This window comes from Ornithodoros turicata, unplaced genomic scaffold (assembly GCF_037126465.1).
Source record: "Ornithodoros turicata isolate Travis unplaced genomic scaffold, ASM3712646v1 ctg00000947.1, whole genome shotgun sequence".
NCBI lineage: Eukaryota > Metazoa > Arthropoda > Arachnida > Ixodida > Argasidae > Ornithodoros > Ornithodoros turicata.
Genome location: NW_026999423.1, coordinates 390,730 through 405,292, shown reverse-complemented (window position 1 = coordinate 405,292; position 14,563 = coordinate 390,730). Strand labels below are relative to the sequence as shown.

General features: G+C 45.6%; 1 protein-coding gene across 1 annotated transcript in view; it reads right to left on the bottom strand.

Moving 5' to 3' along the window:
• Window positions 1-884: 884 nt before the first annotated feature.
• The window catches only part of LOC135375841 (uncharacterized), a 60,819-nt gene continuing 47,140 nt past the window's right edge, over window positions 885-14,563 (bottom strand). Inside the window, exons 8-14 of the mRNA XM_064608484.1 lie at window positions 13,665-13,802; window positions 12,195-12,296; window positions 11,703-11,840; window positions 10,925-11,029; window positions 7,078-7,215; window positions 1,496-5,229; window positions 885-998 (exon numbers count right to left, since the gene is read on the bottom strand). Of these exons, the coding sequence (XP_064464554.1) occupies window positions 885-998; window positions 1,496-5,229; window positions 7,078-7,215; window positions 10,925-11,029; window positions 11,703-11,840; window positions 12,195-12,296; window positions 13,665-13,802 (4,469 nt within the window). The remainder of the gene's footprint in view (window positions 999-1,495; window positions 5,230-7,077; window positions 7,216-10,924; window positions 11,030-11,702; window positions 11,841-12,194; window positions 12,297-13,664; window positions 13,803-14,563) is intronic.

Below are 14,563 nucleotides of genomic sequence, written 5' to 3'. Positions count from 1 at the left end.
GAACAATCATTTTGCTACTTTTAGCGGAAACAGCGCAGCATGTGGAACCCAACCCGTCACGCATATTAGGGAACGAGTGCGGAAGAAGGAAGTTCACGATATCAACGGCATCACTTTCACAGGCCCAGTGAAGAGGTGTCCTTCCAAATACGTCACGGGAACTCATTCTAGAGCGGAGTAATAATAACTTTACAACGTCCAGCTGTCCATTCCAGACACAGACATGCATGGGCGTCATTCGATTCACATTGATCACGTCCACTGATGTATAAAAAGGAATGAGAAGCTTCACCATATTTGTGTGTCCCTTCCACGCGCACAAGTACAATGCAGTGTTCCCTTCTTCATCTGTAAAGCACACGGATGAATGTGAGAGATGAAGTTCCACAGCTTCCACATTACCTTCCCGTGCGCCGGTTAGCAACTTATTGCAATCGTCATCGATCATTTCCGTGTCCACATCGTCAAAGTGGGGATCATCGGTGTTATTCATGTATGACCACCTCCGATATACGGCAACAATGTCATCATTTCCTACGCTATATTTTACATAATCCTGCTCACGGAGATTTAAATGTGGCAGTAACAGCTTCATGTAATTAATGTAATTTACTTCTTGTATTCTACATAGCTTATCCTTGGCCACATAATGTAGCAGTTTACGGCTATAACGATCACCAGCGATGTCATCTAAATGGAGGAAGAGAAGTTTCAGACACCAATGTTCTTCTTGGAAATCCTCCTTCATCCACACAAACACACCGCTTCTGCTGATCCTCTGTGCATGCCTAGGGTCACAGAGTCGCAAATAAGGCCATAGAGTTTGTATCACTTTCGTTCCACCACGTTTCGCCCAGACGTACAACGGTGATGAGCCGAACGTTTCAGGTGAGTTCACGAGCGAGTGTGGGATGAGACACCTCACAACGTTGGACTCCGAACTCTTCCCATATGTCCAACTTGTCCAAACAACGTCTAAGCACGTTTCTCCTTTGTAGCTAAGCACGTGCGCATTTGTGTGAGGTAGAAGAAACGTCACAGCTTTAAGGGAAAGAGAGGCAGAAGCCACATGAAGCGTTGTTTCCAATTTGTTGTGATCTGTGGCATATGTTTGAGTGCGAAGGAGTAACAACTTCATGACCTCCAAATCATCTCTCTCTGCACATATATCCATCGGAGCGTGTTGCTCACAATCGAGAACATTCACTGAGGGATAACGAGGAAGAAGTAGCTTCACAATCTCTGCGTCTCCACTCAAGTGCAAAGGAGTTTGAGAGTATATATTTCTACTGTGAACAGATATATGTGCGACGTAAAACTTTGTTGTCTCCAGATTTCCTTCTTCCACGCTAATGTGCAACATTGTGTTTCCACCCCTATCAAGAATTCCCATATCGCAGTAAGGAAGGAGCATTTTACAAACAGCCTCGGACTTTGCGTAAAAAGGGACAGTTCTCTTGCTACTGTCTGTAAAACTATCAAGGTTTCTAATTACCGAAGACTCTGCAGAACATTTCGAGCTTCGTTCCTTGCGTGATTCTAATTGGTCCATGATGTCTCTGTGCAGATCTACTGTACTCTCTCTCGGGGACACATAGCTCAGATACACGTCTAAAACGCCTCGTAGGTCGTGTATCACAGCCGTCAATATTGCTCGTTCAAGAAACTGTCTCTTTTGCTCCAAGGTTTCACATGTGCGTAGATTTTCGGTAGAACGTTTCACTGCTTGCTCACTGTATCGAGCGCATAACACGTTGAGTCTGTCTCCCGCAGCCGAAGTCTCAGTCCGCAAGCATTCCATCCACTCCCTAGCGTATTTTGCGTCCCATGGAGACCGCAGCTCTGCGTATCCAAACGGTGACATTTGAAACAAATCCTTCTGGATTAGCTCATCACCCATTTGAAGCTTCTTCAATGTTGCTTCATCAGAATGCAGGGCTCCTAAGTGCAGTGGCGTCCTTTCGAGCCTATCGACTTTCAACATATCCTGTTTTTGGATAACGCGTCGCTCAAAATATGAAGCGTCATTGTTCATCACAGCAGAGTGAAGGGGAAAGGAGTACGATGCCAGTGCGTCGAACAACATCATTACACCGCCGTATTCTTCTTCACGGTACAGATTGACAATGACATCCCTCACGTCGAAATTTTGTCTTACTTTCGCCTTTTCCAGTAGGTAATCGGCTGCAAAGAATTCAGCGAAAGTCTTATGAACGAACTCTGGAATTCCGTTGTTAAGACCATTCAGAAAACCTTCTTTGAGACTGTTATTAGCTGCGTCTTTCATTAAACGTCCTTCGGGCTCTAACTTCTCTAATTCGTCTTTGTTCAATAAGTATTTCAAGGTTTCCTGAGGAAATATACACTTCATAGCGAGGAGTTCATGGTTTTTGTAAAATTGAAGCGCTGCGGCGTCATCCTCCTCTTGCACGGCGTGTAGACGGAGATTTTCTTTTCTTTTTTCAATTCTGAATATAAGGTACTTGTACCACACAAACAGCCTGTAGACGTGTACAATGTATAAGTTTCTATCATCTGAAATGTTTGCACGTTTAAGTAACGAGCAGTAATCGTCAGACTCTGCAATCTCCCCATTCTTCATTTCAAGGATCATACGAAGCAGGAGAGGGTTTTCTAGGATTGTCTTGTTTGTCTTCTTCAACGACATGTGCAGTCGCTGGAACAGCTTGGAGACTCCAGTATTTTCATTGCTTGAATGAGCTGTTTCCTCATATTTTCTAATGAACTCCTCCTGGTTTTCGTCTGAGAAAGGAAGGAGTTCATATGACACCGTGTGCAGAGCATCTTGTGCATGGGACTTAAATACAGCACGAGTAAACATATATATCTTGTGAGCTTTCTTTTCAGATATAAACGATGTAAGCTCCAAGACGCAATTGCGGCATCTCTCGTTCAGTTCATCGAAGGCATCCAAGATGAAGACAATCTTGAAAGGGCTTCCGACGTTCAAACTTTCCTCGAACAAAGTGAACTCCAGACCATCTTTTTGTACTTGGCATAGATCCGCTAGATACTTGCACATATCCGTTTTTCTCGGCGACGTTGTTTTAACAGATGCCATTCTCTGAGGAAGGTCGACGTAGAGCACCCACCGGTTTTCATCTGGATTTTTTACTTCTCTGCACAAGCGCTTTGCTAGAGTACTCTTTCCCATTCCTGATACACCGGAGACGATGACAACCTTCTCGTCTACTTTCAACAACGCGTCCTCGGTGTAACTCTCACTTCCCGTCAATGGAAGGTGACTGAGACGACCATTTGATTTGGACCACAAGGGTCTAGTACGAGATTCGTCGAACTTTAGCAGGTGCACTACTTTGTCTCGGAAATGACCATCTTCCAGGAGAGCTTCGTAGTCACGTGGCTCTTGGAGGAGTACGAATTTCTCGAACTTCGTTAATTCCTCCTTGGCCTTTGCCACACAACCGCGAGGTAGAAGTGTTGCGACCTGATTGTGTGGACAGCCCAGAAATGCGAATGCCTCACTGTCGTCTTTTAGATTGCATTCTTTCAAGTTAATTTCCACGGCTCTTCTACACTCCCTTTCCACATAATAGTTTTTAACACGTTCTTCTAGTTCATGAAGAGGAGGTCCCAGGTCAATGTTCCCCGACTCACATAGCTTTAGGAAAACCGCAGTGTCTACGCAGCGTAAGAAGGTATCTATATTCGTTGCGTCGGAAAGCTTAGAAACGTCTTGGCCCTGAAGTTTTATGCGGGAATTTTCGAAAATCCATTTTTTGCAGCTATTCGTGACATGCGCAAAGCTTGCTTCGTCGATCCTATGAACTTTGTGCCTCTCGCCAAAGAATGCATCTTCTTGCACTTGCTTCACCAAGTTGTCTTTACCACTGTCTTCCACGAGCAAGATGACTTTCGATCCAGTGACACAGGATACTTCACCGAATAGCTGAATCATCTTTTGGACGTCTTCCTTTGGATGGACCGTTACAAGCGCAAAAGCATATTTGTAGTCTAGTAACACATCCTCCAGTGCGGAGTCCAGCTGTTTTGCATCGAAAAACATGTACGGAAGTCCCGTAGATCGCACAGCGTTGTGAACCATTATTTCGAGAAGCCTCAGTTCTGGGCTCGTAACTACGTGAAGCAACCCGTTTTCCCAGGCACTGCTCTTCAGTTGGTTCTCGAATTTCACATTGAGTTTGTCAATGTTGAAAGCTTTGTTGAGTCTCGCGTTTTCCTTTTCTATCATTCTCGCATCTAACGATGGGATTCCATTTTGAATGTACTTCTGCATGTCAGGGATGACAGTATCCTCGAAAAACTTTCGTAGTTCTGGTACCTCCTTTTCGAGAACCCTATTTCCATGATCGCTGCCATATTGAGTTAGTATGTGTGGGATACGAACAATCGCTTCTTGTTCTTCACTTGTGTTCAAAGCTAGCCGTATCAAGAGATCCACATCGTTTTTTCTTCGTTTTATGTCATCCAGAATGGCTCTGTATCGCAGTTCCACTTCTGTATCTTCGCGTAAATATGGCTTGCCATCATTTTTATACACCAGATGAAGTGCCAAATGACAAGATTCGTGAATAAACGTGCCCCGGACTTCGGCTTCCGTTCCTCTACCTCCGATAAAAATTCTTTGCTCTTCGCAGGTAGCAAGTCCGAGGTCGCGGCTGCCGCTGCAACCCGTGATCCCCTGAACGTTTTCACTGTTGTAGTCGAATAGTATATCCAGATGCGGTGCTGTGGCAACAACTTTCAATATTTTCTCGTTTAATTGGTCGGTTGAAAGTTCCCTGAACATCTGCTCCAATCGCTCCTCGAAGTCATCACATCCGACGTGCCTTGATTTGCTTTTCAAATAGTCGATGTAAGAGCCATCGCATTCTGTGGTGTAATGTCGTTGCCGTCGTATTTCAGCTTTTTCAAGGGGTGTGAGACCTTTGTAACACGATGATTCTTTCTTGTTCTTGAGTCCACATCCACGCGAGACTAAGAGGCCATGTATACGGATGGCTTTCTTTTGAACAGCTCTGTAACGAGCTGACTTATCTTCCACAGGGTCCAACCACAGTTTCAATGCAGGCACGGCATCCAGGCACTTTAGAACACGAGCCTCGTCTTTCGCCGCAATGGCTTCGTGCATTTCCTTCCTGACGTCTTCCCACTGTGGCGACCTTTCCATGTTGAGATCGAATTCAGGTGTCGAAGCCATGTCCTTGGAGATGAAGCGTGGTATTCCTGTAATTTTAACGAGGAATTTAGGAACGTATGCAACACTAATTGAAATGCAAGTAACAGGTGAAGTGCGATAATTTGTTTGGACCTCGACTCTCGTTTTTCAGTGTTTGCGCCGCGAAGCAACAGTGGCTACAGGGACTCTTGTTTTTTTGCTCTGTGATCACGCTGCATAATAAAAGCAGCAATGATATGTCGTTGCTGCTGTATTTTAGGTTGTTGTCTCGTGTCTTTGAGTTTCCAGTGTTCATCGATACCTCTGCTTGTTTCGTTAATTGACTCTCGAGACCACGACAGTCATTTCACGGGAACAGGCTTGTTTCATCCGGCACATATCAGAAGACAGGGGGATGGAAGTGTTCGGCTTCCTTATAGCCGTCGACCGTATCATATCCTTGCAAGAAGACAGAGGTAGAAAACAAGTAGACACAAAAGAACAAGACAAATGCGAGTACACAAGACTAGATACAAACAAGCAATGAAGCATTAGTACACTTATGGCGAGGAAAACACAGAACCAGAATAACGAGAAAAAATACACATGGACGGCTCGGGGATAGGGAATGCCATGTATGTAACGTGAGTTCCTTAATGAAAAAATAGGAGCATGGGAACAGCACGAGGAAGCCAATATGGACGATTAAAGATTGCAACGCATTGTGAAGCAACAATAATATTATGATAAAAGATCAGTACAAATGATTAATGAATTCAGAACAATGCTAGGACGGAACACAAGTGAAGCAACAGAAGTTTTCGAGTATGTGCGCGGTGCGCGCCCTCTGTTGGTCTTTCTCTCTCTCTCTGTGTCGCTGCATCGCTGAGCACTGCCTCCGAAAACTCGCATCCAAGCACTTCATAGTTCATACGGATATCAGGCTTACGGGCTTGTATTCTGAGAAACACAAATCCTGCACCTTCGATAATGAGGCGTGCACTGCACTCGCGAATACGGCCACGAACTCGATTGGGTGTTTGCTTGCCTTTTCGGTAGACGGCGTTCTAGTCGAGTAAGGGTTGTCGCGTCTGAGTAGCAGCGGAATCGGCATCCTTTGCTTGGCAAGCAATTTTTGAAATTCAATTGCTGAAAAAGCAGGAGGATTTGCAGCAGAGACTTTAGGCATCTGAAGCGTCCAAGTACATGTGTGCCATTTACTTTACAGCTCCTTTTTAGAAAACGCAAAGACCGATGTAATGACCTCACGGTGAGTCTGGCATGCAGTGCCGCCACGTCGCTTCTTTCTCATCTTGCTCATCACCTACCATAGTAGAAATTTATGCATGCTGGCCCAATGGGCTGCCCATCAGCGAATATGCGACCGTTGGCTGTGATCAAGGATAGCCTCCTTCACAGCAATTAGGGAGATTAGAAATGAAACGAAGAAAGAAAACAACGCACGAGAGATGCTAGTTGGAAGCCTAGCAGGGGATCTGCCAATCAACTAACAAGCTCTGGAGGAAAATATATTTGGCATTGTGTAATGCATAGACCCACTTCAGTTTGTGAACAAGAGGGGGCACCCGCTCACGCGCATAGAGTAGACGTACCTGGTAGAGAAAATGGAGTCGGAAACCGCACGATGTATGCGACGTATTTGTCCATTCTGTACCGCGAAGGACATGCAGTGGCTACACCACTTTGCGGCATGCCCTTAATAGTGACCGAAAACACATAATTACTGATCGCGCGGTTTTAGTCCACCAAGCACGACAGCAGCGCCGCCGCATCACCATGACATCAAGCACTGAAGTGAGTCTATAGGGAATAATAACGTGGCGTGTGCGAGTGTGTGTAACATCATGTGAGAGAAAATGGAACCCTTCCCCCAGATTTGGTGGCCTTTCTGTTACCTGTGGGCCCCGTCCATTCTTCGAGTACCTTCTTGAGTTTCTTTACATGAAACGGCTTCCTGGCCATGTCTACCCGGTTGATGACCTCGTGGAACTTTTCGTCAGTCAAGTCGCGAAGCTGCTGCACATTGTCCATGCCTAAGGGAAATTTCAACACTGGGGTTAAAATCGTCTGAGGCTTTATGAACACAGTTTATACGAATGCGTCGCAGGAGGTTGTTATATCCACCTTCGTACATATTACAGAAAAAATGGAGTGATCTAAAATCTCGTGGCATACATAGGGTACAATTTGAGAAGAAAGATGCGCTAACAGTTCCTTACTCTCTCTGGGTGGAATATCGCTAAGTTGGCTCAACTATAAAGTTTTATACCACCAAACTGACCAACAGCACACATTTACGTAGACTATTGCATTCTGAAGGTCATTTTACGAAGGTCAGTAACAATTTGCAGTTCTAGTGAATAAACGTCGGGGTTAGGGCGCCAAAATGGGGAGGGAATAGCAGTCTAAGGAACTATAAGGAGCCGCTATTGATCTCCGTTCCACTCCTTCCCCCCCCCCTTGAGTGTACTAGTCATATGATCATCAGTCACCAGTCATGATCGTTAGTCATGATCGCTTTCCACGCCGAGACTGGGAGGTGACACGGGTTCGAATCCTGTCACCGGCTGTGCTGTCTGAGGTTTTCCCTGGGTTTTCCCAAGACTCAGCCCGATGACCCCGATCGATGACTTCGAACAGGTGATCACGCAACAAACCGTACACAATCATTTTCAATCAGGGTCACCGGCAGGGGCGGATTTAAGGGGGGGGGACCCCATGCGGTTGTGTTCCCTATGTAAAAACCCTATCTCCTGGACGATGCTGCGCCGCAAAGCACGAAATTTCCTTAAGACCCCCCCCCCCCCCCATGACAGACCCTTAAATCCGCCCCTGGTAACCGATGGACCACATTGTAACCAGACCTGTAAAAATTACTTTTCCAAAGTAATTGAATTACGATTATAATTACGTGTTCACAAAAGTAATTAAATTACAGTTACGATTACTCATTTTCTGTTGTAATTCAATTACAATTACAATTACTGAAAAAAGTAATTGCATTACACTGAATTACATTCACAAAGTTGATTGCAACGGGCAAACGACGTGCAAACTGCAAGATTTGATGTACACGTTTATTGCACACGTTCTGAAAGATGGTGGTAGTTGTGTTGTGGTAGAAAAACAAGTTAGGGCCGTATTCCCAAACCACCCGCAACTTTGCCCTCAGGGCGCCCTTAGCCCAGGGTCCCTTGAGGGCGAACATCCCCTGAGGGCAGCATGCGTTTCTCAAACGTAAACGTGCACGCCCTCAGCGAAGGGCTGGCCGTCGGGAGGCTCGAAGGGGATTCGGCCCGATTCCTCGTAGAACGAAGCAGAAGCGCATGCGCAGGACCGCGCTTCATTTCCGCTTCCGATGGCTGTCGTCTGCTACTTTGGTATCTCTCCTGTTCTGTTCGCGTTCGACTTGCAAACTTCATGTATGGTGGGCTACTTCGTGTCAGTATTCAGATGTTGTACAACTGTTGGATATTGCGGATATGATATGTACACATCTCACCATCGTCTCCTTATGTGTGTGTGTGTGTTGTATTAAACGGCCAGATTGTAACGATCACTGAATGGCCGGACAAGGGAAGCCAGGATTGTCCGTGCCCCTCCTGATGTTCAGTATAGTCTGTAGTGTTGTGTTCATGCACACGCAACTTATCTTTCTTTCAATTCATATTCGTCGTACCGCACAAGGTAGTTTTCCCAGTCACGAATTCGTCGAACCGTCACTACGGCAATACCACCGTGAGGGTATAACGCTCGAATCCCACGACGCGATCCACAAATGCACATGTCATCCATGTTTGTTTCGAGGCGAGCGTCCCTCAGGGAGCGTACAGTGAGCTCGCGAGCTCACTTGGCTGGCGCGTGCCCTTGGGGCGCCCCTTGCAGATATGGGCGCTTTGGGAAACAAAATTCGTCTCCCTCAGGGCTAGAGGTTACATAGGGAGCCCTTAGGGTTGGTTGGGAATACGGGGGTTAGAGAAGTCTTACACAAGGACAAGGCCCTTGCCATGTTAAAGAAACACCGAACACCACAGTCAAAAGGCTTTCTTTCTTCAGGCATGTGAACAAAGTGCAGATCATGAGTGCAGCTTGTAACGTCCATTGGCTTTCAAGAGTAAGGTATTCTCAAAGTTCTCTAGGGCAAAGTCTGTAAGGCTGCCACGTCTCCTTGTCGTAACAAGACCACCAACCGAAAACACTCCACTGGTGCACTGCTGGGCAGCCCAACATTGTACTTCATGAACACCTCGAGCACACAAGGAAGATCTTTCAAGCACTCTAGCGACTCTGAAGTGCGGGTCAATACCCACAATTCGTACTCCTTTTCCCATGGCGGAAGAGTTTTTCTCCTTCCACATTCAAATGTAAAAAAATCGGTACCGAAAAATGCACCGATCTGAATCGAGTCTTTGGGTAATCACTGTGAAAAAAGAAAAAAACGGTTTGGAACTGACCCAAACTTTAAACATTGGGCCTTCCCAGATAGCGTTCAAAGTAATTCCGAAAGTAATTCAAAATGCGTTACGCGTTACTTGTAAAAGTAATTCAATTACAGTTACAATTACATAAAACCTAATGTAATTCCGGAAGTAATTAATTACAAAGAAAGTAATTAATTACAGTAATTCAATTACTTGTAATTAATTACTTTACAGGTCTGATTGTAACCAATATCGAGACCCAGTGTATGAGCAGTGGCATTGTCGCAGGCAGTGCTGCTGACCATGAGATGGTGTTCATGTGTGGCAGGAATGTCACTGCAACAAAAGCAAACTCTTCACAGAAACATTCGCTAATTCGCGCGGCATTTTCAATGCGGGTTGAATCCGATCCGCATCGAGTTGCTCAAGAGCGTTCGTTGCGCATAGTGGTGTTTACTAAGCCTCTAAGGGCCGCGATGTCGAGCGTGGTCGAGATTAAACAAATTGCCAAACGTAGTCGCCCGTCACACCAAGACTAAAACCGTAAGCGTGAAATCCCACGGGCTCGTATACGAGCATTTCCGAATTAATGTAATGTTCCCGTTGAAACATTACATTAAATATTCTTTTTCGCACGTTAGGACTATTTATAAATTAGGTGACATCAAATGATTAACATTGCGCGTCGTAAGATAATGCATGGTGTCTCAGCTTCTTCCACGAATAAGCCTCAATTCAGTAAAAGTGAAGTTCACCCTTCCAGACGTTGCCGCTGTGGTCACATTCTTCTTCTTTGGCCACACTACCAACGTTAGTCAGCTGGACTCTCGCCCATCCTCCCCTCTCCACAGAAAACTGCTTGGTCCCTGGCGACATCCGCAGCCCACCAATGCTCTGCCCTCCAAGCTCTCTGCACCTTCCTGGACACCATAGGACTTCGATCCTTATACTAAAGGGGATCATTATTTCATTTCCCACATCTCCACCAGGTAGAGTATGTGACGTGGCGATGGAACTCCCCATTCATCATCTTAAAATAAAGTTCCTGATGTTGTGGGAGTATCCGTTACTCGAAAAACACCAAGACTCATATTTGGGAATATGTACTCAGTGAAAGGACTCATCATCATTACCCATAACGATTCGCGTATTTCCCTTCTGACTGACTCATGCGGTTGTTCCATGGCATGAGGCGACAGAGTGCGTTTTGGCTCGAACGGAAAGACAGGGTTTTCAGTATGCACTTACCATAGCCTGCACAGACCAACAAGCGCTCTGTGTGTTGTGTGCTGTGCAAGCTGTGCTAATCGATTAGACTCACCTATTTCCTCGAATTTCTCGCAGTAAGAGAGGAGACCCGCTGGTTCAAGGAGGTGGTGAATCTCCGAGAGTCTCGGTTTTGTTGCCGGAACGGACGTCATTGCGACTGAAAAAAAGAAGCGATTGGTTGGCACGCTGGAAAAAAAATGATATTTGAACTCGTATCTGCGTTATATGCTTTACATACATTGTGTATGCATTGGAACGACATCTCAAAGGAAAATGTATAGCACCAGCGCATGCAAACGGCAATAACAAAGACACTTCCTACGCTGCATTGTGCGTGTATTAACATAATAACCATTCAATACGGAATACACCTGCGTCCAGTACCCTATGAGACGCAAAACACGACCATCTTTAGGGCCCATTTAAATGAAATACGGTGGCTATTATGTGGTACATAAGTACAAACACAGCAGTGGATTGTTGATCTTCGTATCTAAACGGGTTGCGAGACCTCGATAGATGTTATTAGTTTGCACTGTGGACACGACGTTCTACACAGCGTGTAAATTGAGAAAAAAACTGAACGGCGTATTAGGGTATAGGCGTGTCCATCATGCGGTCCATACGCCCGTTCGTTCCTTCAGTCTATGTCGTTAGTCAGTAGGACACTAGGTGCATTGCGGAGATTTAAAAAATAGTTGGTGAGCGTGTAAATTCATTATGTTCCGCGTCATTATGTTCGCCAAAGCCATTATGTTCCGCGCAGGAATGCCAAGGTGGAGTCTACGAGGTCCGAGTGCTATGCCTCAGTTCAGTGGTGTGTAGCTCACCTGGGTGTCCTGTCCACTGTTCCAGTTCGTTCTGGAACCTCATCAGTTGAAAAGGAAATCCGGACATGCCAACAAGATCCATGAACTCCTGGAACTCTTCTGCCGTCGAGTCAAAAAGCTGCTGGACATTGTCTACGCCTAGGGTCAAGTTCAACACTTAAGTTCAACACTTAAGTTAAACACGTTCCAAGTCTCATGAAGACGATTTACTAAATGCACTGTAGACCACGCAAGGTACTCTTTAAGGTACTCTCTAAGAGTGAGAGAAATTGTCCTTTTTATTCATTTATTTATTTTTATTATTATTCGCGCCATTTCAAATCCGAGGCACTTGGCCGCAGTATACCACTGATCCACCGAGGCTGACTTCAGAAAAATCGTTCAGCAAGCATGCCGAAAAATAGTGACCTTAAAAAAAACACTTAAAAAAAAACAACCGAAGTACCTGTGAGCTCGCTATATTTGGTGACACGAAGACGCATTCTGGCTCACCTTTCTCGATGAACTTGTCGTAGTAGGCGAGGAGATCTGCTCGCTGAAGCAGTTCGTGAACTTCACGCTCCGACTCGTTTGAAGGAATGGACGTCATTACGGCTGCAAAGGAAGTTCACTGTAGGCGATACAGGCACATATGTCCGAGCAGTGAGATTTTAAATTTTCAGCTAAGATAAGATAAAATCGACTTGCCAGCATAAAGGAATACGTAAGCTATACTGGATCAGGAAGAGGAAGAACATAATTAGAAGGGGATGTAACACTTGACCCCCTGTTACGCGGTTCATATTTCAGCGAAGGTTCTCCGATACGACGAGGGCCTGTATACCGAGTTTCACAACAAAGGGTAAGAGACGCGTATTACATCGTTTGTGCGAATCTCGAAACGCAGCTGGCTCTGAAATGCGGGAGACATGTCAGTCAATAGGGTTTGTGAGCCATCGTGCATATCTCTCGCGGCTGACGTCCACGTCCTTAAGGGAACCAGACCTATAGCAACCTACGGCCATCGCGCTGTTCATTGACAAGATAATAAAACCATTGGAGGGACTGATGATTTTGCTCCCCTGACATGAGAAATGGACGAGGAAGCATCTGGGGCCGCCGTTTCACTTACTTTATTACCTTCACTGTATTTCTTTTGCAAGCTCCAGAGAAGCACTCGGTCATAAAAGGACACAATGACTGATGTAACTGGAGCCCCCTTGACAAGGGAGTCCTAGGGAGACTGAAACTCCCTTCGTACCTCTCTACGTGATCGGTTCTCAACACCCTTTCGCTCATGCATGCACCCGTTTTGCCGTTCATTCATGCGCTATCCATTGGGACCTCTACTCATATTAACTCCAAAGCAATACGCGCATAAGTTCAGAGGTATCTTATTGCTTCTTTCGAGTTTCTTGAGGCTGTATTGCATCTCGCGAGCGACCCTACCGCGAGCAGCGATAAGACACACGCATCTAGAAACGGCCATGACCTACACTTGGTGCGTCCCTGACGAGGGAGATGTCCTGCGAATGATACACTACACAAGTGTCGACCGGAAGTGAGTGCCGCGTGGCTTCCTTCCCCCATTTCAATTCCCAAATTTCCCCTCCCAAGTTCAGAATCCCTGTTGAGGCACATGCCTTTAATAACCTGAACCTGTAAGTGCTCCGAAGGGTCCGTAACATCTTTTGTGGATCGCGGATTGTTCGTGAGAATGACTGGAATAATTAGAGGCATAACAGCGGAGACTGAAGTAAAGGAAACGTAAAGCAACATACAACTGATTTACAGTGCCACGTAACACCTTGCTACTATGTATATACTCAACCTATGACCTGGGAATCAAAAAACACTGCACGTATACAACCGAATTCCCCTTGGCCAATGCGGACTGCCCTGTGTGAATACTACCATGGAGTGCGAGGAGCATGTACACGAAAAGTCAGACGTTTTACCAGAACCCGGGATTTCTCCAATTACCTGCATGGCCTGAGCACTGTTTGAGTGCGTTCTTCAATCGTTTCACGTGAAGGGGCTTTCTGGCCATGCCTACGTGCTCGACGAGTGTCTGGAACTCTTCGTCGCTTGAGTCACAAAGCCGCTGCACATTGTCTTTGCCTGAAAACAAATCCAATACCGAGGTTAAACATCCGTAAAGTGTCCTCGGACACATTAGACACATCCTTAACGCAGAAGGCCTTACCCGACCTGAAATACGAATTTTTGTCTTTGTCTCGCATTAAATAGTTTTATGATAACCTATACTATAGGGCTCCTTAACCTCTGCAATCCCAAAGACCCTATTTTCAGTCTTTTTCGTTCTTTCACTCCAGGGGATGCAGCAAACATTTAAATCCATTCTAAAATAAGTATTCTTAAATGATGTCTAAGAATGTCAAGAAAAACCATACAAGGGAGTACGAAACGGCGGGACTAAACATTTCTTTTTGTGTTCCCCTCCATTGGCGATTTTCGAGTTTCTACACAACCAATCCATCATTCTAACATCATCAGTCTTAGCTCAGCATGCCGAAATTATCAATCTGTCAAAGGAGATTTATTCGTAATAATAATTGTAACTGTATAGAGAGCTAGCCTTTTTAATGTTTAGTTGCATCCACACGGCTATATGGTAAAAGTACGTATATGAAAAACACCCCGAGGGCCCGTTTTGGCTGGGGGCGTCCACCCACCATGCCGCGCCCTCTGCCAATTAGCGAAGCGTAGAATTTTTGTGGCGCGTTCACACAGGTCTACGAGCTGAAATTTAGCGCTTCTTCAGCGCAGGAAGAAGACCTAGCATTCGGGACAGCAGTAGATGACGGCTTAACTCTCTCTATCTTAACACTCACCTCTATCTCATATTTCGGCTTTCACCG